Source organism: Pan paniscus, chromosome 1, assembly GCF_029289425.2.
Source record: "Pan paniscus chromosome 1, NHGRI_mPanPan1-v2.0_pri, whole genome shotgun sequence".
NCBI lineage: Eukaryota > Metazoa > Chordata > Mammalia > Primates > Hominidae > Pan > Pan paniscus.
The window spans coordinates 96063863-96091322 of record NC_073249.2 but is presented as its reverse complement, the minus strand read 5'-3'; the positions used below and the strand labels follow the sequence as shown (position 1 = coordinate 96091322).

Below are 27460 nucleotides of genomic sequence, written 5' to 3'. Positions count from 1 at the left end.
CTTTTAAGAGAAGGAAATCATCAGATTTAAAAGTTGATTATTCTCCTTTGCATCTTCCTTAGGAGTCCCATGTTTTCTGGGAGAAACTGAGTTTGAGAACTTACTGCCTGTGAGTGACAACTAGTTTGTTTTCCTTTCTCACATTCCAGGTGTGCAAAGGCCTCCCCCAGCATGAAGAAATCTGCCTGGGCCTGTTTACTCTCATCCTCACTGAACCTGCCCAAGCCCAGAAGGTAAGGCACCCTGCTCTGGACCCATAAACCCTCCTCATATATGATCTGGGATATGGTGGAACTTACAGTTTAACTGGGGTAGTATGAAACTCTTCGACCAGAGCTGGATCACCTTGTTCTCCAAATATAGTTACAAGTCCCTTTTTACTCAGTGAATTGGTCATCCTCTGACTAAAGTCCTTTCTCTATCTCCAGATTCTGAAGCTAAATGGCAGTCATGAAAGTGAAAAAACAGAGTTTTAAATTTTAAATTTATGAGGCAAGGCTAAAAGGGTTGGGATTAAATCCAGGGAATAGAAGAGAACAATTGTAACCAAGTCCATGAGAGTTCTTATCCAGAAGAGCATGGCCTGTAGTTTGCAGATTCTGCCATTGGCAGGTGAATAGAAAGCAGGCTTAAAATTTTAGTAGGTAGGATTTAGATGAGACAGCTTAATGTTACATGATTGATGCAGTAAATAATGTAGTGATTAGGAGAATACTGGAGTATACTGGAGTCAGACTTCCTGAGGAATATTGTATGAAAACTTGTCTGGGGTTCTTCACAAACTGAAGAGTCCCCTTTATGTGGAATGGTTCAAGTAGGTTCCCTCCTTGAGGTGAGGGACTAGGCAGGGTGATCTCTTTGAATTCTGTGAGATAACTTGGATGTCAGAGATGGTGTCATTTGTTCAAGGGGAACCAAAGGAAAATCATTTCTGGGGATAAGAACAGGATGCTCATGGTTCCTTGGCATAGCTGCTTGAATTAACCTCAAGGGAAGGATTTATGGGCATGGGAAACTGATCTGTTTGTACTTCTGATGCCAGCTGGAATAGGGTCTGGGGTGAGGGTGGGCAGTGAGGCAGCAAGTATTCACAAATTCTTGGTTTCCCAGGAAAGCCAAGCCCATTCTGGGCTGGGACCTTGTCGAGTTAAATTGCTGTTTCATTTTTATACTGAATTTATCATCAAGATCCTTGAAGACAAATGAATGTTTCCAGTTGGGTGGTTTTAAAGAGTGATATGATCCAGTCCAGCACATCCATTTTAAAGAAATTGTTGGCAAAGATGAGAGTAGATGGGATGGAGTTAAAGTTTAACTTCCTCTTGTGTGGGTTTTTTAATCTTTGTGTGTGTGTGTGTGTGTGTGTGTGTGTGTGCGTGCCCATCATTGGCTGTGTGTGGGTTTTTATAAATACCATTCAAATTCCATTTAGTCATCTCAGTGCAAATTAGTCTTGCCTGCTGGAAAGTTTTGTTTGTTTGTTTCAGGTGATCTGAACCAACCTGGGTAAATCAGTAAACCTAAGTGAAGGGGGCAGAGTATGTGTGGTATTTCTAGCTCTTTGCCTGGCCTATCAGTAAGAGGCCACTGGGTTCTGCAGTGTAAATGCTTATTATGTCATGAATTTGGCCATCCAGACACAGCAAGAGACTAGAGTATCTCCTCTTCTTTTTGCCCTATAACAGCCCCATGTGGGAGGCCCAGGCCCTCTGGGGAAGTGAAGCATTTGCCTCGGGTCTCATAGCTGGTTGACACCTTTGCTAGCATTCATGTTCACATGCTAAAAGTTTCCAAGTAAATCCCCTACCTGTGAGCCTTCCTGGGCCGAGCCTCCAGGTCAGGCCTCTTCAGACAAAGGCAGTAAAGACAGAATTAGGAGGACACAGTTTTAGGCGGATGAGGAACTATCAAGTAGTGACTCATTCAGAGACCTTGAGCCAGGTCAGAGCATGATGGAAGAATTAGTGACGTATCTCCCTAGAGCTTTGCTCCTTCTCCCTAAAAGGGTGATTATTTTGTAAAAATACTTCTGTCCTACAGAAGTTTTAGGTGGGAGTTACTGATGAGGACTGATTGTAATGCATCATTTTAGGCTTCAGCTTAAAGCAATGGGACTGTTTTCTAAGGATTTGTATTTGGGGTTAATTCTGCCTTTGGAACAGAAACCTCAGGATGTATTTGAGATTTAGTTGTTCTTGAATCTCCATGGGCTGAGATGGGAAGTGGATATGGTGGAGAAGTGTGGAAACTGAGTCTTGAACAAATAGAATACTGCTATAAGGAAGATTGAGCTGAGGAGCCTCTGTTAGTACTGGCAGGCAGGTTCAAGGAGTTAGGGCCAACTCTCTGGGACTTAGTAGGTGGGATTAGGATGGATTGAACAGGTGAACAAGAGAATTCAGTTAAGGAGAAAGCAGGTCAGTATTGGGAAAGAGTAGAGGATGCATGGGGTGGATTTTGTCTCACTTGTACCTTCTTGATTTGCATCAGCCCTCTTGGCAGCTCTTAGGAATGTTTATATCCCTTGAGTTTATTTATTTTCTATTTGGTGTCTGAACTAAACAGCTGGGAGCAGGCCTGGCTGGGGAACTGTGGCAAGGAGGGAGGCTAAGGTAGAGTCCTAAGCTGTGCAGGTGCTGGCAGTCAATAGATAAAGGTAATGGGAAAGGGTCTAATGTCAAGGTCTGTCTTCATCAAAGGGTCAAGGACTCAGGCCCAGGCAGCTCTTGGTCTAGGTATTTCTCCCAGCAGGCAGCTCTAGAAAGAAGCTTGGGGGCTCTGGGGCCTAGACTGACACATCACTGCTCTTGACACATTCAGGATAGATGCCATCCAGTCACCAGTCACTTTTACTTTTCTTTGAGACTCTCCACTTCTCTTTTCCTCACTGAGGGTGTGCATGTGCGTGTGTGTGTGTGTGTGTGTGTGTGTGTGTGTGTTTCATCTGCTGCTTTTCCAAGCTGGTCAGCAAACCGACACAGAGGTCGGTAACACAACTGGCAGCCTTAGGTGTATGAAACTCTCAGTTCTCATTTGTTACCAGCAGTTGTGGTTAGTAAAGATCCCAGATGGAACATGGAACTAGGCAGACAGTATCTGCTGTCTTCATCTGACCCTGTATCTCCTGAGAGAACTTGTCCTGCTTCCCTGTCCTGAGTCTGTTCTGCATTCATTTGAACAACAAGGTTCTTCTCTAGTTAGTAATGTCTGTCTTTGGCCTGACACAGATTTTCCCTCTGCCTCTACTTCCTTTGTCCTCTGCCCATTCTGTGACTTACCTCCAGGGGAGGGTCCAGGACTTAACTATCAATATTTGACAGTAATTCACTGGGACCCTTCATCTCTTTCTTGTTTCCTTATTTGTTTTTTTGGTCTCCCAACCATCAACCATCCCCCAGAGGGAGTCATTCTCTTTTGGGGATGAAGTTTATGGCACATGGAGGATCTCTCACTGTGGGTATTTTCATCATCAGTTGGTTTGACTTAACGACAATAGAGGCAGAAGGAAGTGACAATAGCTAATCTGTTAGGAGTCTCTCAAGGCCAGAGAGCAGATGGTACTGAGGGGTACATCTCTTTTGAATGCATAGGATGAAAGAGTTTAGAAATGTTGCTGCACGGAGTGGCTCATGCCTGTAATCCCATTGTTTTGGGAGGCCAAGACAGGAGAAAGGTAGAGTCTCAAAACTATTACAAACTCGTACCGCTATTCCCAGCAGCCTCTTCTGGTTATTTCTAACGTTGTTACAAGAGGTGGTTAAGCATGTTATTATAGAATTGGAGTGCCTGGATTTGAATCCTGGTTCTTCCTCTAATCTCTTATGTCATCTGGGGCAAATAACTTTTAAGCTCTCCATGCCTATTTCCTCATCTGTAAAAATAATTATAATAAGTAGTACTATTTTAAAAGGTTGTTATGTATATCAAATGCAGTAATATATATATATATATTATTGTTGTTGATGCCATCCTTGCTGTATTATTGCTTGCTATAGTATAACAACATCCTTGCTGTACTTTTTTTTTTTTTTGAGACAGGGTGTCTCTGTCACCCAGGCTGGAGTGCAGTGGTACGATCTTGGCTAACTGCAACCTCCACCTCCTGGGTTCAAGTGATCCTCCCGCCTCAGCCTCCCTTGTAGTTGGGACTACAGGCATGTGCCACCACACCTAGCTAATTTTTGTATTTTTAGTAGAGATGGAGTTTCACCATGTTGGCCAGGGTGGTCTCGAACTCCTGACCTCAGGTGATCCACCTGCCTCGGCCTCCCAAATAGTGCTGGGATTACAAGCATGAGCCACCATACCCGGCCCTTGCTATACTATATGATTATTATTGTTGATGCCATCCTTGCTACTGGTCTTCAGAGGTTGTGGGAAGCTACCTGCCTAGTTTCTACTCTTTCTGATGAGATCCTGACAGGATAGAACTCAGCAGGCTAAGGAAGTTGCTAATGAGGCCCCCTAAGGTATTCCTCCAGGAGTCTGGTCTCACAATAGAGAGAGAGTGAAAAAAAAAAAAAAAACTAAGGGGGGAAGGGAAGCAATAATCTCACAGAAGAAATTAGCATGCCCTCCCTTACCTCCCCCAGGATTTGGTATGCTGAAGCACCTTTCCTTTTTCAATAAGTGGCAGAAGGAAAGGGCATCACAGAGAAAAGAATAAAGATATTTAGTTCAACTGGGTATGGTTGCTCATGCCTGTAATTCCAGCTACTGAGGAGGCCGAGGTGGGAGAATCACTTGAGGCCAAGGGTTTCAGCCTAGGGAACATAGTGAGACCTTGTCTCTAGAAAAAACTGTTTTAAAAATTATCTGGGCATGGTGGTGCATGCCTGTAGTACCAGCTACTCAGAAGTTCGAAGCTGCAATGAGCTATGATCATGCCACTGCACTCCAGCCCAGGCAACAGAGTAAGACCCCAAGTATAAAAAAACTAAAAATTCAAAAAAATATCAGTTTTGGTTCTGTCCTTAACTGTCTAGGGCCCTGCCCTGGATCTTCTTCCCTTACTACTCCCTTTGCTGTATCTGACCGGGTCGATACTGGTCTAAAAACCTCTTTGGGATCCTTTTTGGCTTGTTCAACCAAACCCATTTTGCAGTGACCTTTTACTGACTGGCAGATGAAAAGCAGATGGCCTCCACCTGGTTTTGCTCAGCCTGTGGCATCAAACAGTATGACACTTCCTAAGAGGGGAAGTGGGGGTACAGGGATAGTACTAGGAGCCTTGCCCAGCAGGCTTTTCTCTCCCCTGCCCCCGAGACAGAGTTTCGCTCTGTCGCCCAGGCTAGACCCAGGCTAGAGTGCAGTGGCGCGATCTCCGCTCACTGCAAACTCCGCCTCCCGGGCTCACGCCATTCTCCTGCCTCAGCCTCCCGAGCAGCAGGGACTACAGGTGCCCGCCACCGCGCCCGGCTAATTTTTTTGTATTTTTAGTAGAGACGGGGTTTCACCGTGTTAGCCAGGATGGTCTCGATCTCCTGACCTCGTGATCCACCCGCCTTGGCCTCCCAAAGTGCTGGGATTACAGGCGTGAGCCACTGCACCTGGCTGCCCAGCAGGCTTTTCTGCCTCATTAAAGGATAACCAGTACCTTTTCCCCACTCTGTGTGACAGAACAAGGGATAGGTTGGGAATGCAGGACCCCTGTGGAAAGAAAGTGTCCAGAATGAAAAGTATTTCATTGCTACTCGGTGTCTTACTGGTGTTATTTAAATTTAAGGGATTAGAGGGCAAGGGCTCCACTGTGGGTGGGGTGAGGACCTTATCCCTAGCTTGCTGGCTGATCACAAACTTTACTTCTCACAGTGTTACCGGGACTTAGCTCTGGTGAGTCGTGATGGCATGAATATTGTCCTGAATAAAATCAACCAGATACTTATGGAGAAGTACCTGAAGCTGCAGGATACCTGCCGTACTCAGGTAAGGCCAGAAAGAAAAGACAAGATCCAGCTCAAAGAGAGAGGATGGATCTTCTCTCTGTCAGGAACGGGAAAGAGGAATCAGGGCTAACACACCCCTGTCATTGTGTGTCTAAATTGTAATGTGCTCCTTTCAGTTGTAATTGAATTAGCTCCCTTCTCAAACTCACAGTTTCTGCTCTTCATCTGTTTTTCCCTCTTTCCTTTAGTTGGTGTGGTTGGTACGGGAACTGGTGAAGAGTGGGGTTCTGGGAGCCGATGGTGTTTGTATGACGTTTATGAAGCAGATTGCAGGTGAGTTTGATGGCAGGAGCATAAAGAAGAAAGGAGGAGAGCCCAGAGACTAAATAGAGACAATGGAGAATGATTAAGTGCCAAAGGGATGGAATTCTTGGATTGCTTAGACTGTTTCCTTCTGATACAGACATCTTCTGGCCACATATGTTGTAGAAATAAATTGATTGAAAAATCATGGGGGGCCTTTTAAAGCAGTAAGTCTTGCCTCATTTTCTTTCCTGCTAAACCCAGGGCTTGACAGAATATTTGGCCTATTTTAGCCAGTCTTCACTCTGAGATTTTATAGCATTTCAGAGCAGGAAGAAATGGGGAGAGAAGTGAGGGCAAATAATTTGTTCCCAAGTCCCTGTGCTTTCAGAAACCTAGACATCTTCCCTGGCTCCACCCCCATTATCTGAACACTTGCTCCCTAATTATTAAGCCCTTTACTGGGGCCAGAATGAGGGACAAACTATGTCACAGAACAGACCCTGACATTTAGGTTTTATTCTCATCTTGGCATCGGTGACATCTGTCTGAGCCATCGCATATTCAAGCGGCTACTCCCAAGATTGCATGTGTTTGTTTAAAAGTGACCTGCTACTACCTCACCATTAGCCCACTGGGACTTGCTTCCTCTTTAAAATTTTATGTAACACTGATGCTCCTGTTTTGATGTGTATGAACCTTAATCTATGTGATATGTGACTTTGTGAACATTGAATTTTTAAATTGAGACCTGGGGCAAGGCATAGTTGTGGCTATTTTTATCCTCTTTCCTGGCACTTCTTCCCTGTTTGGCACTTCCAGCCCCTGCTTCTTATCCCAAGACTGGTATGGCACTGCTGTGTGTTAATTCTGCCCCACAAAGTTTCATAGCAAGCACTAAAGACTGTTACCTGGAAATAAGAAACTCTTGGCCTGTTGGGGGCCTCAGTGCAGGACTCAGGACATCCAGTTGCTAGACTGCAGCTGTTGTCAGCCACCTGTACTTCTCAGGCTCTATCTGAGATATCATCCTTTCTTTCCAACTGTGGGCTTCTTATATCTACTTCTCAGATGTTCATTTTCAAGGGCCAAAATGTTCCCACTCCAACTCACAATCTGTGGGAAAGTAGCAGCTCTGGTTTCTAGAAAAATTCAGAACCTTCCCTTTCCTTCTTTCTGGAGGCAAAGGGTGAAACTTTAAAGCCTGACAGAACAGAAGGCAGTTTATCTCAGCAGTGAAGGGATGGCAGTAATGGGATGGCAGTCAGGGTGGACCAGCAGAATGGGTGAAGAGATGTATTGGATTGGCTGACTTGCTAATCGGAGCTATTCTTTTTTTCCCCTTTTGAAATCAGGTGGAGATGTTACAGCCAAAAATATCTGGTTGGCAGAAAGTGTTCTGGATATCCTGACAGAGCAAAGGTAGCATCCACCACGAAGGGTGGGGTATAGGCCAGATAATGGCCATTAGGAGTGTGGGTGTGGGAAATGGGGATGAAAGGATTGTGTGGCCCAAGAACACCTTAAGTTAGAGAGGGGGAGGCAAGGAGAGGGAGAGACAAGTGTATTGTTGGCAAGTGAAGAAATTAATGCCCAAGGAATGAAGGAATGGGAAAGAGGTCTTTGCCAAAATATCGCATAGCCCAGAAAAACTGGCTTCATCTGATAAGGGTTTATTTTTGATCCAGACCTCCTTGGAATGTTTATCTTAGGGGGAAGTTGGGGAGGAATGAGCTCAGTAGAATTGGGCCAGCCAAACACCCACGCCTGGCAGGTATCCTTTTCTCCCCTGCAAGCTTCTCCGTCCAACCCCTGCTCTTTTTGAAGTGGCACAGGGGGCAGTTGGGGTGGAGCAGGTAATAGAGATTAGTGAATCCTGCTGGAGTTTGCATATAGGGTTTGGAGGTTCCAGTGGTAGAGGGTGCATCAGGGGGTACATATTGGGCTTTCTGGCTGATTCTTTCCCTTATCCATCAAAATAAAGGGCCAGAAATTTTATGAGGGCTATTCCACATCTGAACTTGTTTGGAGGTGAGGCTTTCCCCTTGGTTTCAGTCTTCCTCTTGCTTGACTTCTAAGTCTCTTTTCTGATTGAGGACACCATAGTAGTCAAATGATTGAGAGGGCTAATAGTGTCCATACTATCTGTAGTTCAGAAGAATGGACCTCCTCCCAACGTTCACACTTGTGAAAGAGACGGCTGTGTGCTGTGCTCTGCCCAGGTCTGAGAGCCCTGCCCTGTCTGCTGTGCAGTGCCACCTAGTGCTCTGGGCATGGATGTGCAGCCACATCTGGGCCTGGAGCCACTTCTGTTATTGGTGTCATTGCACTAGCACGTGAGATCCTAACAGTCTCTTCTTACCAGTTCTCTGCTTTTCCTAGGTCTTTGTTGCTTTTTACTGTCCTGGGTCAGGGGGCCTTTCAACTCTTTCTTTCTCTTTATTATGTCATTCCAGGATTCAGGTAATTTTGTTACCTTTGCTAGCAATCTTTCTAAAAAGTGATTTTTCTTATTTTATTCGTGGTACCAAATACGTCCTGTCCCCATACCTTAAAGCTGAATTTCCTGTACAGGCATCAGATAACAGCCAGATAACTGCCCTGTTTTCTACCCTCCAAAAAACTTAGATCTTTTGGTGAAAGTCAATACCTAGAAATTTAAAACTGTGTCCTCTCCTACACCCTCCTTCTCACTCCCTTCCAAATGTTTCTAGGGCTGTGGAGTCAAAAGGTAGCAGGTAGGGGAGGAAACGTTCCCCAGTAACCTTGGCTAGTGTATCCATTCTGTGAAAAGAAAAGGCCACAGAGTCGTTTAATTAGGTGGCTTGAGTAGTTTTCCGGAATCAGGATGTGGCCTGCTTGGACTAATTAAACACCATCTCATCTTCCTGCAGTTCCCTGCCTTCCAACAGGGGGGCCAAAGCCATTACAAATTGTTTGCTGGGAGGAGACAGCGTCTCAATTTTGTCACTTAGAGACAGGATTAGAGTTTTAGGAATATCCCCACTGTGTCTTTCTCTCTACTCCTTTTAAAGCAACTGGGAACAAATCTTTCATTACCCCCTTTTCCCTCAGGGATATTCTGAAACTCATGGGAAAAGGAGTTTGCCACCCAAAATCGGGTTCTTTTTTTCAGGTTGTGATTTAGGACAGGTGACTCATTGTGTGGGAGTGGGGACTCGTTGTGTATCAGTGACTAGATAGAGCCAGGGAAAGGTTTGTGGCATGGTGAGCTGCTAATGATAAGCAGACTGAGCTAGCACAGTATGTTCTCAAAACTCCAGGTCCTGAAAGGGTCTTGGCAGTCCCCACATGTTCTTGCACCACACTTAAGAACCACTGACTTAGGGACACTTACCCAGCTTTTCCCCATAGTCTGACCTGGGTAGATACTGTGGTTAATTCTGTCCCTAGTACCTCACATGTTGCTTGGTACATGATAGGCACTCAGTAAATGTTTGAATGAATGAGTCAACAAAGAGAGTTATTTTCTTGGAAGCTAAGTAGTTAGGTGGTAAAAAGAGATTGCTTTCATTTGGCACTTATCTTTATAGGCACTTGGAAGAGAAAATTAGGAAGTTGTCCGTAGCTTAGCCAGTTGATAGTCCAAGATAGATACTAGCATGAGTGAGCAAGCAAAAAATCAAAGCATCTACTCCCAGTGTCAAATCATCAATTATTTCTGAGGCACTGTAGCCAAGCCCAAGAAGGGTGAATTGGGAGGGTGAATAGTTCTAGACAGAGCATAGGAGCCAGTGTGTTTCCTCCCTGCAGGGAGTGGGTCCTGAAGAGCAGCATCCTCATTGCCATGGCTGTTTACACGTACCTCCGCCTCATCGTGGACCACCATGGGACTGCCCAGCTCCAGGCCCTGCGACAGAAGGAAGTAGACTTCTGCATCTCACTGCTTCGGGAACGGGTGAGGGAACAGGACAAAAATAATGTGGGGAAGTGAGACTCAGGCTAAGATACCTCTGGAGGTTTATGCAGTGGAGTCAGAAATACCTTGTTAGAGATGAAGGTGCGTCAAGATCTGGTGTTTTCCATCATTCATCAACAGATGAGGGTAGAAAGGAGGGGGAGTTAGTGTAAAATAGCCCTAATTCCTAGAAATGCTACCTGTTAAGCTGGCATCTTTGGGATTTCCGTGGTCAGCTTCAAGGATACTGTTGTACACCACAGACATAAGCTGTCCTTGTGTGCCTACCATGACACAGTCCCCCACCTACTCTCCTGGGTAATTCCCATGGTCTAGTGGGATTATGAATTGTCCTCTATCAGACCTCCCATGTGACAATTAAGAATTTTTTTTACTTTTTTATTTTTGTAGATACTGGGCCTTGCTTTGTTGCCCAGGCTGATCTCAAACTCCTGGCCTCAAGTGATCCTCCCACCTCAGTCTCCCAAAGTGTTGGGATTATAGGCGTGAGCCACTCTGCCCAGCCTAAAATTAATGTTAGATAAAAAGTTAAAATTCACTTCTCTAGTTGCATTAGCTACACGTTGCTAATGGGTTTCATTTAGACTACACAGATATGGACATTTCTACCACAGAATCGGACCCACAGAATTAGATACTGCAGAATTTTGTTAGACAAAATAAGTTTGAGGTTAGGGTTTCTGGGGCTCAACTTGCCAGTCCCATCCTTTTGAAACTTTAATCTTCCTTGAACTGGATTGAAACAGTTCTGAGTGGAGAGGGAGGTAGATTAATGTGAAAGCCAGCAGGGCTTCAGCACTTCCCACTAACCTCTCATCCTTGATATCAGTCCCCAGCTTCCAGCTCTCTTCCCCTGAACAGCTAGGAGCCAATCCTTTGGTTCCAGAAGAAATCATATAGTTTCTTCAACCCTCTTTCCTTCCCTCCCTAGAACATGTTGTTCCTTTGTCCTCCCTCCAGCAGGTAAACAATCCATGTTTTTATTCTCTTTCCTGTCCCCCACTTCCTCTTCCCTATCAAGTTCATGGAATGTCTGATGATTGGTCGGGATCTCGTAAGACTACTTCAGAATGTTGCTAGGATACCAGAATTTGAACTGCTTTGGAAAGATATTATCCATAATCCTCAGGCCTTGAGTCCTCAGTTCACAGGTAAGTAGGGTCTTAGGCATCCTGTCCTTGAGAGCTGGGAGTTCAATGTGTATGTCTTGCTTGAATCAAGAAGGTAGAGGTTGGTGGGTAGGAGAGTCTTTGGTGGTCAGATTTAGGAAGCTTGGGACAGGGCAAGCTTTGCCAAGTACAACTGCGAATGGCAGAGGTACAGAACAATTCATGTAGTTCCTAGACAGCCCCTACTTGGCAGACTCCAGCTGCCACATTACTACTAAGAAAAAAGTGAGACAGAGAACTGTAGTCCTCCTCCCCTCTTCCTGGCAGCTCCTTGGCTCAGGAGGTGAGCCAGTGGCCAATGTTCAGCTTCACGGAGTCTAGCAGGGGAGTCAGAGGTCAACTCGTGAGACTGAGTCAGTAGAGGGCTGGAATTAGTCCTGTAAGAGAAGGCCCCTCCCTGGGAACAGTCTTGCCTCGAATTCCAAGGATCCAGCTTGGGCAAAATCCACTTTGGAGGAGGGAGTCTCCGTGTGCCTCCTCCCGACAAGGTCCTTTTTATATCCCTTTCCCTTTCCCAGGGTCCTGCTATGTTCTGAACAATAACTGTACAGCTTTGCTCCCCACCCCACCTCAACACACACGTGCTTGTGATCGTGCATGCACCCGCTCCCCTCCTACACACACACACACACACACACACTCACTCTGAAGGCAGTTGTCCAGGACCTGGGAAGTCAGGAAAGAAGAAAGTGCTGGAAATTGTAGTACTCTTATATTGAACATCTATTTCATTGCTTTAAGTGCCTCCACTGTGTTAGACAAACATGTGTTACCTCATTTAATCTTCTGGACAGCCCTGTGAGTATTTTAGTGTCTACATTTATACATAAAGAAACTGAGGTTTGAGGCCGGGCGCGGTGGCTCACACCTGTAATCCCAGCACTTTGGGAGGCCGAGGCAGGCGGATCACGGGGTCAAGAGTTCAAGACCATCCTAGGCAACATGGTGAAACCCTGTCTATACTAAAAATGCAAAAATTAGCTGGGCATGGTGGCACATGCCTGTATTCCCAGCTACTCGGGAGACTGAGGCAAGAGAATCGCTTGAACCCAGGAGGTGGAGTTTGCAGTAAGCCGAGATCGCGCCACTGCACTCCAGCCTGGCGACAGAGTGAGACTCTGTCCCAAAAAAAAAAAAAAGAAAAGAAAAGAAAAGAAACTGAGGTTTAAGGAGATGAAGTAATTTGCCCAAGGCTGTACAGCTGGTAGGTTAGGTGACAGAGGCAGGTCTCTTTTTTTTTTTTTTTTTTTTTGAGACGGAGTCTTGCTCTGTCCCTCAGGCTGGAGTGCAATGGCGTGATCTCAGCTCACTGCAACCTCCGCCTCCTGGGTTCAAGCGATTCTCCCGCCTCAGCCTCCCAGGTAGCTAGGATTACAGGCACCCGCCATCATGCCCAGGTAAATGTTGTATTTTTGTAGAGATGGAGTTTCACCATGTTGGCCAGGCTGGTCTTGAACTCCTGACCTCAAGCAATCCACCTGCCTTGGCCTCCCAAAGTGCTGAGATTACAGGCGTGAGCCACCGCACCTGGCCTCTTTTTTTTTTTTTTCTGTTTTTTAAGATGGGGTGTCACCATGTTGCCAAGGCTGGTCTTGAACTCGTAGGCTCAAAGGAGCCACCTGCCTCGGCCTCCCAAGGTGCTAGGATTACAGGTGTGAGCCACCATGCTGGTCTTTTAAATTATTTTTGTTCTCTCATGTCAGGCAGTAATGTGGGGACATGGTAACAAGGTTTGAGGGAGGCACATCTCACGCATGAGTGTGAAAAACCAATAATCATGCTTATGAGCTACAATAGGATCTGGATCCACATGTTTCTGACTCCAGGGCTCATGCTCATGCCACAAATAACATTGATTCCAGGACCCAAGGATGGGATCATCAGGAGCAGGAAGAGCAGCCAGGGTTTCCCATATTTTTCCCTTAACTTTCCCATCTATTACCAGTGGGAATCATGTGGGTAGGAGGCTCTGGAAGACCAGCAGAAGACAGGAAGTAATATAGCTGGGTCCTGGGGATAGTGGTTGTTTGGAGCAGAACACGTAAGTGCTGGTTGGAATCCCCACCTGTGCTTGACCTCCCTTGGTCTTGTCTTGGAATTTCTCCGTGAGCAAGACTACTGGCCATCAGTACCTGGCCCAGGTTCCCAACATGCCTTTCATTCTTTCTGGTCCTCAGGCTTCCTCTTTTCTCTTCCCTTCCACATTTGATTCAGGTATCCTACAGCTTCTTCAGTCAAGAACATCCCGAAAATTCCTAGCATGTCGTCTAACCCCGGACATGGAGACTAAACTCCTCTTCATGACATCCCGGGTAAGCTAAGGTGTTGCAGCAAGAGAAGAGGTCACACGCTGGCTGGGCTTCTTGCTTCGGTCTGTGGAGCTGTTACCATCGTTTACTAACCAGTAGAATGGTGGCTAAATGATCGTACCTGATCTACCTGGCTACTGGCTTCTTTGTCCTTTATTCATTCTGTGCCTACATATTGAGCATGGTGCTAAGGATTGAGGGTACACTGTCGAATAAGAGAGATACAGTTCCAGCTGTTGTGAAGCTTTTAGTTTATCTAAAGTAGTCACTAAACCAATAATTATATAGAAATACTAGTATCATTTACAAGTGTGAAATATTCTATAAAGGGGAGAGTGAAAGTGTTCACGCTAAGAAACCCACGATTGCTCCAGGAGAACCATGAGGTCTCAGGAAGAAAGCTATGTATGTTTCCAGACTTGACTGAATAATGGCAGAATTACTTGAGCATGTTAAAGATGCAGCTTCCTGGATCCCACTCTCCTAGATAATTTGATTGAGGAATTTGTGGGGTTTTTTTTTTGGTTTCGTTTGTTTGTATTTTGAGATGGAGTTTCGTTCTTGTTGCCCAGGCTAGAGTGCAGTGGCGCGATCTCGGCTCTCCGCAGCCTCCGCCTGTTGGGTTCAAGTGATTCTCCTGCCTCAACCTCCCGAGTAGCTAGGATTACAGGCATGCACCACACCTGGCAAATTTTGTATTTTTAATAGAGACGGGATTTTTCCATGTTGGTCAGGCTGGTCTCGAACTTCCGACCTCAGGTGATCCACCTGCCTCAGCCTCCCAAAGTGCTGGGATTACAGGCGTGAGCCACTGCACCCAGCCAGAATCTGTTTTTAGCAGACTTCCCAGGCCATTCCTCTGCGGCCAGTCTGGCTGTCAAGAACTGCTTTCCTAATCAGCTTTCCCAAGTCACCCAGAATAATTGTCCAGGTCTGTGTTCTACTGTGTGGTAGCCACCAGCCATGTGTTGCCATTTAAATGTAAGTTAGTCTGCAGGACTAGGTATGATAAAAATTCTTGGCCGGGCGCAGTGGCTTATGCCTGTAATCCCAGCACTTTGGGAGGCCAAGGTGGGCAGATCACTTGAGATCAGGAGTTTGGGACCACCCTGGCCAACGTGGTGAAACCCCGTCTCTACTAAAAATACAAACATTTCGCTGGGCATGGTGGCACACGCCTGTAATCCCAGCTACTTGGGAGGCTGAGGCAGGAGAATCACTTGAACCCAGGAGGCAGAGGTTGCGGTAAGCCAAGATCGCGCCACTGCACTCCAGCCTGGGCAACAGAGTGAAACGCTGTCTCAAAAAATATATATATATTAAGTTAGTTAAAATGAGTTAAAATTAAAAATTCACAGCTGGGCGCTGTGGCTCACATCTACAATCCCAGCACTTTGGGAGGCTGAGGCTGGTGGGAACACTTGAGGTCAGGAGTTCAAGACTAGCCGGGCAACATGATGAAACCGTGTCTCTACAAAAAATACAAAAATTAGCTGGGTGTGGTGGTAGCTACTCAGGAGGCTGAGGCAGGAGAATCACTTGAACCCAGATGCAGGAGGCAGAGGTTACAGTGATCTGAGATCGTGCCACTGCACTCCAGCCTGGGCAACAGAATGAGATTCCATCTCAAACAACAACAAAAAAATTCAGAGCCTGGTGCAGTGGCATGTGCCTGTAATCCCAGCTTCTCAGGAGGCTGTGGTGGGAGGATTGCTTGAACCCAGGAGTTAGAGACCAACCAGCCTGGGCTCAAGCAATCCTCCCATCAATGAGACCCTGTCTCTTAAAAATAATAATTGGGGCCAAGTGCGGTGGCTCACGCCTGTAATCTCAGTACTTTGGGAGGCCAAGGCGGGTGGATCACTTGAGAGCAGGAGTTCGAGACCAGCCTGACCAACATGGTGAAACCCCGTCTCTACTAAAAATACAAAAATCAGCCAGGCATGGTGGCATGTGCCTGTAATCCCAACTACTTGGGAGGCTGAGGCAGGAGAATCGCTTGAACCTGGGAGACAGAGGTCGTAGTGAACTGAGATTGCACCATTGCACTCCAGCCTGGGCGACAAGAGTGAAACTCTGTCTCAAAAAAAATAAAATAAATAATAATTCGATATCTCAGTTACAATAGCTGCATTTCACATGCATAATAGCAACCATCATTGCCGAAAGTTCTGTTGGATGGTGTTGGTCTGGAAGTATCTTTTTGTTTGTTTTTTTACCTTTTTGCTTTATCTTGGTTGATTTCTTCTGACAGTTGGGGGAATATAAGAAGAGGGAAACCAGATCCTTTTCCTTATTTAGTGTTACTATTTGTGATCACTTAGGGTCTGTTTGAGGAAAAACTTTCCACAAGAAGGTTTGGAGAGTCTAGGCTTTGGATAATGGTCCTGCTAGGTCAGCACCAGGAAATTCTCAGTTGATGTTGAGTGGTGAACAGACCCAGCTCTTACTCTTGAAGAACATTTCTTGCTGTTCACCAGTGGCTCAAGAAAATGAGAAAAGGTTATACTTCTGACTGGAGAGTCAGTGACCAGTACAAGGAGTAAAGAGCCAAAAACTGGACTGAAGTTGCAGTTGGGGGTAAATGTAGCCTGAGGTCAGTGGCAAGAATGACTGTAACATCAGAATGCAGGGCAAGCTAGAAATTTTCAGCATTTTTTTTTTAATCAAGAAGTTCTCCTAAAGGAGGGGAGACTTACGAGACAGTATGAGCTAATGAATGAATTGTGGAGAAATAGAGGTCTAGGGCAAACCTAGAGTTAAGTGGTGCTCGTTTTCCTCTGGCCAAGGACCCCACACTGTCTTCTAAGGTCTTTTTCTTGCTTCCCCTTTCCCCAGGTGCGATTTGGTCAACAAAAGCGATACCAAGATTGGTTCCAGCGCCAGTACCTGTCAACTCCAGATAGTCAGTCTCTGCGCTGTGACCTCATCCGCTACATCTGTGGGGTAGTCCACCCTTCTAATGAAGTACTGAGTTCAGATATCTTGCCCCGGTGGGCCATCATTGGTTGGCTCCTGACAACGTGCACGGTGAGGGCAAAAGATAGTGGGTGGTGAAGGGTGCCTCTTCCATGGTGTTCCCATGTTTCCATTCTTCTTCCTGACTCCAGGGCCACTTGACCCCTAAGGGCCCTTCTTTCACTCTGGTCTTCCAGAGTGTCTCAGCCTTCACTTCCCTTTGTGTCTCTAGAAATTTACTTACACTCATTATTTTCCATCTGGGTTTCAGATTGAACAGGTTCATCTCCCCCATTACTGCCAACCCCCAAAAGCCTGGGTTTCTGGAGCGTCCCTGCCTTTTTCATTTTTGCTTCCAGAAACCATATACAGCTATTCCTCTTAACTGTTTCTTTCTCAGATTCAGAGCTTGCATTCTTTAGACCCTCACCACCATGCCTTTTTGGCATCAGCTTTGTCTACTTCCCTTCTGTAAATGCAGCGAATCTGCAGTGGAGGCATTTCCTTTCAAATGTTTTCCTCTCTGTGCCTAGGGTGGGAAACTATCCATTCTCTGGCATCTGGCTGCCCCCTGACCTCTTCCAACAGGGTTCCTCCTCCCCCATTTGACTGGGTCCTTGGAATGTGCTGATTCAGATATGACAACAGGCTATTCCTGGAGGGGTGGGGGTCTCTTCTTCAGGAATGTGCCTGGAGAGCCCAGAAAGGGCAGCCAAAGGGTGCTAGTCTGACTGTTGCCTCAGCTCAGGGGTGATGAGTGGACTTCTGAGTCCAAGCATTGTCCCCTATGGGAATCAGAGATATGAACTGCTGGATGTATCAAGAACCCAGGCCTGCCGAGCATGGTGGCTCACGCCTGTAATCCCAGCACTTTGGGAGGTTGAGGTGGGCAGATTGCTTGAGCTCAGGAGTTTGAGACCAGCCTGGGCAACATGGCAAGACCCCCATCTCTACAAAAAAATACAAAAATTAGCCAAGTGTGTTGGTGTGCGGCTGTAGTCCCAGGCTGAGGTGAGAGGACCGCTTGAGCCTGGGAGGTAGAGGTTGCAGTGAGCTGAGATCCTGCCACTGCACTCCAGCCTGGGTGACAGAGTCAGACCCTGTCTCAACAACAAAAAGAAAAGAACCCAGGCCTGGCCAGGCATGGTGGCTCTCACCTATAATCCCAACACTTTGGGAGGCTGAGGTGGGAGGATCACTTGAGCCCAGGAGTTCAAGACCAGCCTGGGCAACATGGCAAAACCCATCTCTACCAAAACAAAACAAAACAAAACATAAAGCCAGGCATGGTGGTGTGCTCCTGTAGTCCCAGCTACCCAGGAGGCTGAGGTTGGGAGGATCACCCGAGCCTTAGAGGTCAAGGCTGCAGTAAGCCGTGATCATGCCACTGCGCTCCAGCCTGGGTGACATGGCAAGACCCTCATCTCTACAAAAAAATAGAAAAATGAGCCAGGTGAGGTGGTGCGTGCCTGTAGTCCCAGGCTGAGGTGAGAGGATCTCTTGAGCCTGGGCGGTGGAGGTTGCAGTGAGCTGAGATCATGCCACTGCACTACAGCCTGGGCAACAGAGCAAGAACCTGTCTGGAAAAAAAAAAAAGGTTGGGGGGGTACCTGGCCCAATCCCTGTCCTCTGTCCTCTTGGTTAAGACCATAAGACCACAGAGTATTCACTCATACACAACACAAGGGGGGTGAGCATTTCACCGTGTTTCACTAGGAACTGGATTTCATAGATGAAACAGCCAAGTGGGGCCTGGAATCTGTCTTGGGACTCTGAAATGGAGGGGGGTGATTGATGAAACTAGCCCTCTGTTTCTCCCCTCTCTTTTCCAGTCAAATGTCGCTGCCTCCAATGCCAAGCTGGCTTTGTTTTATGACTGGCTGTTCTTTAGTCCAGACAAGGATAGCATTATGAACATAGGTATGTGACCAAGACCAGGCGGCTCCACTTCCCCACCCCCCTAAGCCCCCACTGCCTTCCTTAGTGATAGCAGTCATAAATCTCAGGGCACCGTGGAGTGGAGGCAGTTTATCTGGGAGCAGCTCTGTTGTTCCTCATCAGTTTTCCCTTGACCTAGAAAGAGAATTGCTTTGATAAGGCTAAGCCATCACTGTACCTCCTCCCCACAGTCTGATGCATGGTCTTCAGGAGGGGAGGGCATGGGCAAAGGAAAAGGCTGTACCACGTCCTGCTTCTCCTCACCTATTACTTCCCTTCTCCAAGCTGAATGCTGAGAACAAGAAGGGAAATGAGGGCTACAAGCTGTTTCGGGGCCTGTCTGCTCTTGGGTCTGCTCAGTGGAAATGGGGGGAATAGACATAGCACTTCCCAGAGCCATTCATGTATATTGACATCCCATTTTATGGAGATAGAAACAGACTGACTTTAGCCTGGCGTGGTGGCGCACACCTGTAATTCCAGCTGCTGGGGAGGTTGAGGCATGAGATTCGCTTGAACCTGGGAGGCGGAGGCTTCAGTGAGCTGAGATCGTACCATTTGCACTCCAGCCTGGGTGACAGAGCAAGACTCTGTCTCAAAAAAAAAAAAAAAAAAGAGAGAGAGAGAGACTGACTGATGTGAGGGGCTCTTTAATTTCACATCCTCCAGAACCAGCCATCCTGGTCATGCACCACTCCATGAAGCCCCACCCAGCCATCACTGCCACACTCCTGGACTTCATGTGCCGCGTAAGTGTTAGAGCTCTCTTTTCTCCCCATGCCTGGATGAGCAGAATTCAGTGTATCTCCCCTAATCTCCCAGTGAACGGGTCTTCTCGGTATGCCTTGACTGAGAACAGAAATGGTCATGGGTCCTATCCCCCAAGTTAATAAATGCTTCCCTTCCATATCACTGTCTGCACTTGGATCTTCCCATTTTCTGTGGGGTTTCTCAATCACAAGGATGGTGACTCAAGGTAGAATCTGGTTTCCTTGGGGAGCAGCCAGGTCCAGTAAGAATTTCTCATTTGAGTGGCCTGGAGTGGTCAGGAAGTCCAGTTCTCTCTGCAGCCATACTCCCCAGTGTCCCCTGATCAAAACCAAAGCAGCTTTTCAGATCTAATTCAGCGGAAGCCTCTGGATGGAGTCCTGTGCTCATTTTTCCCCTCCTTCTTCGCTTCCAGATCATTCCCAACTTCTATCCACCATTGGAGGGCCACGTGCGGCAGGGTGTCTTTTCCTCCCTCAACCACATTGTGGAGAAACGGGTCTTGGCGTAAGGAATTTGGTGGGGGAAGGAGGTTGTTTTCCCATTTTTCATTAGGTCCAGGTGTATCCAAATGTTGCCATAGCACTGCTGGCCCTTTTCTCTGACAGGTGTAAAAAGTATTGGCTCTACCTCAGACTGCTGGGCATATGTCTTCTTGGCTCTTAGAGGAATTTCTCTCCTGCCATCGTATTACAAAGGTCTTCAAATGCCTTCATGTTCCCTGTTGACCCCCTTCAGGGATCTGAGTATGGTCCAGTTAGACTGATTGTGCTTAGACCTATCTCAACTCCATGTTGAGTTAGAAATGAGAAGCTCTGGCCAGACACAGTGGCTCATGCCTGTAATCCCAGCACTTTGGGAGGCCAAGGTGGGCAGATCACCTGAGGTTAGGAATTTGAGACCTGCCTGGCCAACATGGCAAAACCCGTGTCTACTAAAAATACAAAAATTAGCCAGGTGTGATGGTGCACACCTGTAATCCTAGCTACTTGAGAGGCTGAGGCACAAGAATCGCTTGAATCCGGGAGGTGGAGGTTACAGTGAGCCGAGATTGTGCCACTGCACTCCAGCCTAGGTGATGAGAGTGACACTGTGTCTCAAAAAAAAATAAAAATAAGAGAAGCTCTGATATTGACCTTCATCATGTTCCCCATTTAGACACCTAGCTCCCCTGTTTGACAACCCTAAGTTGGATAAGGAGCTGCGGGCAATGCTGAGAGAGAAGTTTCCTGAGTTCTGCAGCTCACCCTCCCCACCTGTGGAAGGTATGAGGCCCGCCCATTCCATCACCTGTGTCAAAAGAGGGGCAAGACAACCAGGCCTTCAGGCCAGAGCCCCTTTCAGGATGTCCCACACAGTTCTCCACTTCCGTGACACTGTCCATCACAGTTTTTCCTTCCTCAGTTTATCTTTTTTATTCATTTTTGTGTTGTCTGTCTTGATTCTCGTGCTTTATCTAATCTTATTTGACTTGCTCATCTTTCTTGTTCTCTTAACTCTTTTCTCCTAGTAACTCCTCAGTAGTTAGAAGGCTTTCATGTAATATTTACAATATTTATCTCACTTTAACTTGCCCATCTCTTCTCTCTTCCCAGCTCTAGGCCCTGGCCTCTGATGACAGTTTGTCATGTTGGGCCTCAAACCTTACTCTCAATACAACTGCCATCTCCTTACCACACATACACACTTTGTTTTGGGATAAGGGTCTAAGTCAAGTAGTATTTTCCAACTTGGTTTTAAATTAAAGAGCACTTGGAGGCTGGGCATGGTGGCTCATGCCTGTAATCCCAGTACTTTGGGAGGCTGAGGGGGTGGATCACTTGAGGTCAGGAGTTCAAGACCAGCCTGGCCAACATCATGAAACTCCGTCTCTACTAAAATACAAAAAAATTTGTATTTGGCGGGCACCTGTAGTCCCAGCTACTCAGAAGGCTGAGACATGAGAATTACGTGAACCTGGGAGGGGGAGGTTGCAGTGAGCCGAGATGGCGCCACTGCACTCCAGCCCAGGCGACAAGAGTGAGACTAGCACTTCGGACTGTCCCTGATCTTACTCTAGTTACCAATCCTAATGAGCTGAGCATAGAGGAGTCATGTCCTGTGTTGCTCTTATTCCTGGCAACATCCCTCTGCAGGTCATGGAGGGTTGTGAGGACAAGAGGTTTGTCAAGAGGTTTGTCCTCCCAGGGTCAGTATTCCATTTAGATGATAGACTCCTTATTCTCTCACTTGCCCTCCATTCTCCCTTCCTAGAAGCATGGGGCATGTTAGAGGACCCAGGAGGCCATTAAATGCCTTATCTTTTTTTACTCCCAAGTCAAAATTGAGGAGCCAGTTTCCATGGAGATGGACAACCATATGTCGGATAAGGATGAGAGTTGCTATGACAATGCAGAGGCAGCCTTCAGTGATGATGAAGAGGATCTCAACAGCAAAGGTGAGGCCATCCGCAAGGGCTAGTTCAGGGTTGTGTCAGCCCTGAGAGGACCAGTTCCCAGAAGCAGCCTCTCTGCACTCTTCCTGTCACCCTTATTCCTGTGAGTTAAAGTTTTGTTCTGGATGAGACTCCAGAATGCAGAGCCCTGTACTTAACACTCAAGGCAGGAAGGAAAACAGAAGTGGTTCCTGCCCTTGTTTGCTTGTAAGAGCTAGTACATGTGCACAGTCAGGGAGATGCTTCAGGCACTCACACAGCATTGAGGAAACAGGTGCACACTTAGGGCATGTGAGGAAGGGGATAAGTCGTTGAGGGGACTGTCTCTGTTGCTGGCATCTGGGCAAACTGACTTCTTTCCCAAATCACTCCCTTTAGGAAAGAAGAGGGAGTTTCGCTTCCACCCTATCAAGGAGACAGTTGTGGAGGAGCCAGTTGATATCACCCCTTACCTTGACCAGTTGGATGAGTCCCTGAGGGACAAAGTACTCCAGCTACAGAAGGGGAGGTGGGTACAGACCTTGTTCTCAACTTCAGGAGGTTCAGCCCCAGGCTCTCTACCTGGTGCTTAATGGGTATAGCAGGAGATGGGGGTTGGAGGCAAACATGATAGGAGTGTGTGGAGAGGTAGCTGAAGCTTCATGAGGGAGTTCTTCTGCACTTTACGTTAGGGAGTATGAGCTGGGAGTGGGGCAGCCTCATTCCGTAACACCTTGAGTTCCCACTCTGCAGATTCTTGGGAGAAGAACCTCTGAGAACCAAGGCAGGATTGGTGGGGATTTTCCTTTTCTTTGGGCCTCTGCCCAGAGAGCAGCCAATTCTGCCCTAAAGCCTCCCCATCCAACCTGGGATTTTACACAGAGCTCCTTTGTTTTGTCTCTGTGCATGTGAGTGTGCTTGTGCACTGTTCTGGGTGTGTGTCCTGCCCTCTGCTATCATTTATGTCCCTGGGATTTCCTCTCATTTCTGTCCTGCAGTGATACGGAGGCCCAGTGTGAGGTCATGCAGGAAATTGTGGACCAGGTCCTGGAGGTGAGGAGGAACCCAACCCCTTAGGGAGGAAGCAGCCTAGCCTGCTTAGCTTACACATCTCCCAGGGAAGACAACTCACTTTTTCCCTCCCCTAGATGAGTCCCTCTTATAGTGGGGAGGGGAGCTTGCTGATCCTGGAGGTGGAAGCAGATGAGTTCCAAGACTGGGATCGTGGGGGCAGGAGGGCTTGGGTGTAGGTAGTGACTCTCCCTCCCTTGTCTCATCACCCAGGAAGACTTTGACTCGGAGCAGCTGTCTGTCCTTGCTTCCTGCCTACAGGAGCTCTTCAAGGCCCACTTTCGAGGGGAGGTCCTGCCTGAGGAGATTACTGAGGAGTAAGGCTGATTTTCCCTCACTCCAGAGCCTCAGGAGCCAGAGGGTGCTCTTACAGCCTGAGTCCAAGAGACCCCTTACTGTAGACTTGAGAAAAATCTGTTCACTTGGTGTTTTTATTCTCACATGTACCAACTCATTTAAACAAGAGCTTATTTCTACCTGCTGAACACCGTGCGTACTGGGGAGGTTGACACCTCCTCATGCTTCCAGCCCTTGCTGCTGGGCCCAGTAACTCTAATCTGCTGAATTAGGTGTGATTGGACCTTGGCCTGGAGCCTGTCTCCAAAGGGCAAGAGCGTGGTCCCATGTTAGGAACCTGTTTTCTCTGTTACCAAGCCTGCGGAGCAGCAGGAAGTTTGCCTTTTGGGTAGGGAAGGAGCAGGCTGGTGTCTAGCCTCCAGCTGGTCCTCCATATGTGCCAGCAGCCCCCTCACATGGATTCTCAAATATAACCCTTTTCTTGTAGGTCCCTGGAGGAGTCTGTAGGAAAGCCTCTGTACCTAATATTTAGGTAAGCACGCAGCTATAGGAGATACTGTTCTACCCTCCATCCTCCCTGACAGCACACACATGTGCTCCTGTCCTGGGGTAATGGGACTCGCTTTCCAGGGAGGAGGACATATGCTGTGGGCACAGACAGCCCATGCCACCTGAGAAACTCCATGGGAGAGTCTGCCCTGGGTAAAGTTCTGTTCCTCTCCTCCCATGCCCCACCTCCAGGAACCTATGTCAGATGCAGGAAGACAACAGCAGCTTCTCTCTACTTCTAGACCTTCTCTCCGAGCTATATCAGAAGCAGCCCAAGATTGGCTACCACCTGCTCTACTACCTGAGGGCCAGGTGGGTATGGTCCCCATGTTTCAAATGGTGTCAGGACACATCCTGGAGAGCCTCTCTTCCACACACTGACTCCCCAACCCTGGACTGTCATCACCAGGGCCTTCTTTGTGGGTCTGTTTGGTTGAGTTGGTTTGTTTTTAAGAGACAGCATCTCACTCTGTCACCTGATGACACTGCGGCTCAGTGCATGTCACTCACTGCAGCTTCAGACTCCTGGGCTCAAGCCATCCTCCCCCCTCAGCATCCTGAGTAGCTGGGACTACACAGGCATGCACTACCATGCCCAGATAATTTTTTTAAATTTTTTTGTAGAGACAGGGTCTTACTTTGTTGCCCAGGATGGTCTCAAACTCCTGGGCTCAAGTGATGGTCCTGCTTCAGCCTCCTGAGTAGCTAGGATTACATACAGGCATGCGCCACCACGCCCAGTTATTGGTTTTGGGGTTTTTTTTTTCCCCTACTCTGAGTAAGCCTTGTGTACTCCTAAGGCTTTTTTTTAATTTAAATTTTTATTTATTTATTTTTTGAGACAGGGTCTCACTCAGTCACCCAGGCTGGAGTGCAGTGGTACAATCTCAGCTCACTGCAACTTCCACCTCCCGGGTTCAAGCAATTCTCCCACCTCAGCCTCCCAAGTAGCTAGGACTACAGGCACCCACCACCACGCCCAGCTAAGTTTTGTATTTTTAGTAGAGACAGGGTTTCTCTGTGTTGGTCAGGCTGGTCTCGAACTCCCGACCTCAGGTGATCCACCCACCTTGGCCTCCCAAAGTGCTGGGATTACAGGTGTGAGCCACTGTGCCCGGCCTCAATAATTTTTTAGTATATTCACAAAGTTATACAACTATCACTACTATCTGATTTAGAAAGAACATTTTTATCACCCCAAAAAGAAATCTCATACTCATCAGCAATCACTTTGCCATTTTCTCCCCTTCACCCAGCTCTTGGCAACCACTGATCTGCTTTCTGCCTCTATAGATTATTTTGGACATTTTCAGATAAATGGAATCAAACCGTATGTGATCTTTTGTGACTTGCTTTTTTCTTTCTCTTTTTTTTTTTTTTTTTTTTTTGAGACAGAGTCTCGCTGTGTCGCCCAGGCTGGAGTACAGTGGTGCGATCTTGGCTCACTGCAACCTCCGCTTCCCAGGTTCAAGCGATTCTCCTGCCTCAGCCTCCCGAGTAGCTGGGATTACAGGCACAGATCTTCACGCCCAGCTAATTTTTGTTTTGTTTATTTGTTTGTTTTGAGATGGATTCTTGCTCTGTCACCCAGGCTGGAGTACAGTGGTATGATCGCAGCTCATTGCAACCTCCGCCTCCTGGGTTCAAGCAATTCTCCTGCCTTAGCCTCCCGAGTAGCTGGGACTACAGGTGCACGCCACCACATCCAGTTAATTTTTGTATTTTTTTGTAGAGATGGGGTTTCACTGTGTTGGCCAGGCTGGTCTCGAACTCCAGACCTCAGGTGATCTGCCCACCTCGGCCTCTCAAAGTACTGGGATTATAGACGTGAGCCACCGGGCCCAGCCATTTGTATATTTTCTTTGGAGAAATATCTATTCAAAAATTTTCCTATTTTTAATTGAGTTATTTGTCTTTTTATTATTGACTTTTAAGATTTTTTTTTTTTTTTTTTTGAGGCAGAGTCTCGCTCTGCTGCCCAGACTGGAGTGCAGTGGCGCGAGCTCCACTCACTGCAACCTCCGCATACTAGGTTCCAGCGATTCTCCTGCCTCAGCCTGCTGAGTAGCTGAAATTACAGGCGCACACCACCACGCCCGGCTAACTTTTTGTGTGTGTATTTTTAGTAGAGACAGGGTTTCACCATGTTGGCCAGGCTGGTTGGCCAGGCTGGTCTTGAACTTCTGACCTCAGGTGATCCGCCCTTCTCTGCCTCCCAAAGCGCTGGGATTACAGGCATGAGCCACCATACCCAGCCAACTTTTAAGAATCTTTTTAAGGTTTTGTTGCATACCAAAAGTGTTCTTTATATATTCTGGATGCAAGTCTCAGACATAATGATTTGCAAATATTTTTTCTTCCATTCTGCGAGTTTTAACTTTTTTGATAGCATCTTTTGAACAAAAAGTGCTAACTTTTTATGAAGCTAAATTTGTCTATTTTTTTCTTTTACCACTTGTGTTTTTGTTGTCATGAAGATTTACTCCTGTTTTCTCTTCTACAAGTTGTGTGGCTTTAATTCTTACATTTAGGCCTACAAGCCATTTTGAGCTAAGTTTGTATATGCTGTGAGGTGTCACTGCCCTCATGGTTAGAGCCCAGAAAGCAAGAGAGAAAGCCTTCTCCAGCCTGACCTGAGCCCTCCCTCTTCTGTTCCTGACTCTTATCCGGCAGTAGCTTCACTCACTGATCGTGGTTGGAGCCCTTTTGAGCTCTGGGGAAGGATGGACAGAAAGAAGAGTATCCCCTGGTTCCCCTGAGTTATCAAGCCCCTGTGGGAGGCAGTTGGGAGGGACATGAGGCAGATTAGCACAGGGCATCTGGAGCCAGCAAAGCAGTTTTAGAGCGGGAGCCTGCTTCGGGGATGCTTGAAGGTGGGCACTGGGGTCAGGCTGCTGGCTCAGGCCCAGCTGGTCTTGCAGCAAAGCCGCCGCAGGGAAGATGAACCTGTACGAGTCATTTGCCCAGGCTACCCAGCTGGGCGATCTGCACACCTGCCTGATGATGGACATGAAGGCCTGCCAGGAGGACGATGTGCGGCTCCTGTGCCACCTCACGCCCTCCATCTACACAGAGGTCAGTGCCTGCATCCGTATCTGTGCCGGGGGGCTCACAGGAACACACCTCAGTGAACACTCTGAGTACACACAACCCTGAACCCTCTTTTGTTCATCCCCACTAACCTAGGTGGGCCATTGCTTCCCACACTCACAGCTGTCCCCTCCTTCCACTTCTCTTTATTAGTGGTTGAAACATTTCTAAAACTCCCTGAATTCCTATACTTCGGTGTAACTGATGTGCGTTGGGGTCTGAGCCTATATACTTGGCTACTCAGATTGGGCCCCATCATCTGGACCCAGGACAGATCCCACAAACCAGATCCATGTTCATATGTCCCAGGCCCTCTTGTCCTCTGATGGCTCACCCTTGCTTGGATTCTCTCTGATAGTTCCTGATGACCAGGGCTTCTGTAGTGGAGACTCACTTCGATTTCCCCTGGTTCACTCACACTCTAGGAACTGGGACATAACAGGTATCGGCCCTTTCTCCTCTTGGTAGAAGTTCCCAGGAAGAGGGAAATGAGGACCCAGGGCATGACAGGAGGAACTGTGATCTCAGCCGAGTACTGGAGGGAGGAGGGGTGCAGATCCTGGACACAGGGTACTTTCCTCCCCCTTCTCTAGATGAGGCCCTGCCTACCCCACACACCTCCAGACATAAACTCTCTACACCACCTCTTTGGCCAAAGGTCAGCACAGGTTGGACTTCTTTGCTGCCAGGGATGCAAATATTTATTCTACCACTGCTCCCACACAGAATCAGCCACCATGGCCAGTCCTCTCAGCTCTGGCTTTATCTCT

The 27460-nt window shown here is 47.3% G+C and overlaps 1 protein-coding gene and 1 non-coding gene across 4 annotated transcripts in view; one reads left to right on the top strand and one right to left on the bottom strand.

Annotated features, from left to right (window-relative positions):
* INTS3 (integrator complex subunit 3) overlaps positions 1–27460 on the top strand; it is a 46105-nt gene that overhangs the window by 13201 nt on the left and 5444 nt on the right. For all 3 annotated transcript variants that reach the window (XM_008970340.4, XM_003817144.7, XM_063605218.1), the window contains exons 3-21: positions 150–233; positions 5812–5925; positions 6134–6218; positions 7544–7610; positions 9963–10107; positions 11150–11279; positions 13512–13609; positions 16445–16636; positions 18397–18484; positions 19172–19251; positions 19686–19777; positions 20429–20535; positions 21588–21707; positions 22083–22212; positions 22682–22736; positions 22968–23071; positions 23539–23583; positions 23793–23912; positions 26522–26675. In XM_008970340.4, the coding sequence (XP_008968588.4) occupies positions 150–233; positions 5812–5925; positions 6134–6218; positions 7544–7610; positions 9963–10107; positions 11150–11279; positions 13512–13609; positions 16445–16636; positions 18397–18484; positions 19172–19251; positions 19686–19777; positions 20429–20535; positions 21588–21707; positions 22083–22212; positions 22682–22736; positions 22968–23071; positions 23539–23583; positions 23793–23912; positions 26522–26675 (2010 nt within the window). The remainder of the gene's footprint in view (positions 1–149; positions 234–5811; positions 5926–6133; positions 6219–7543; positions 7611–9962; positions 10108–11149; positions 11280–13511; positions 13610–16444; positions 16637–18396; positions 18485–19171; positions 19252–19685; positions 19778–20428; positions 20536–21587; positions 21708–22082; positions 22213–22681; positions 22737–22967; positions 23072–23538; positions 23584–23792; positions 23913–26521; positions 26676–27460) is intronic.
* On the bottom strand, positions 12995–13097 carry LOC112438703 (small nucleolar RNA U13). The gene has a single exon (XR_003027079.1). It is a non-coding gene; the product is annotated as a small nucleolar RNA U13 (small nucleolar RNA).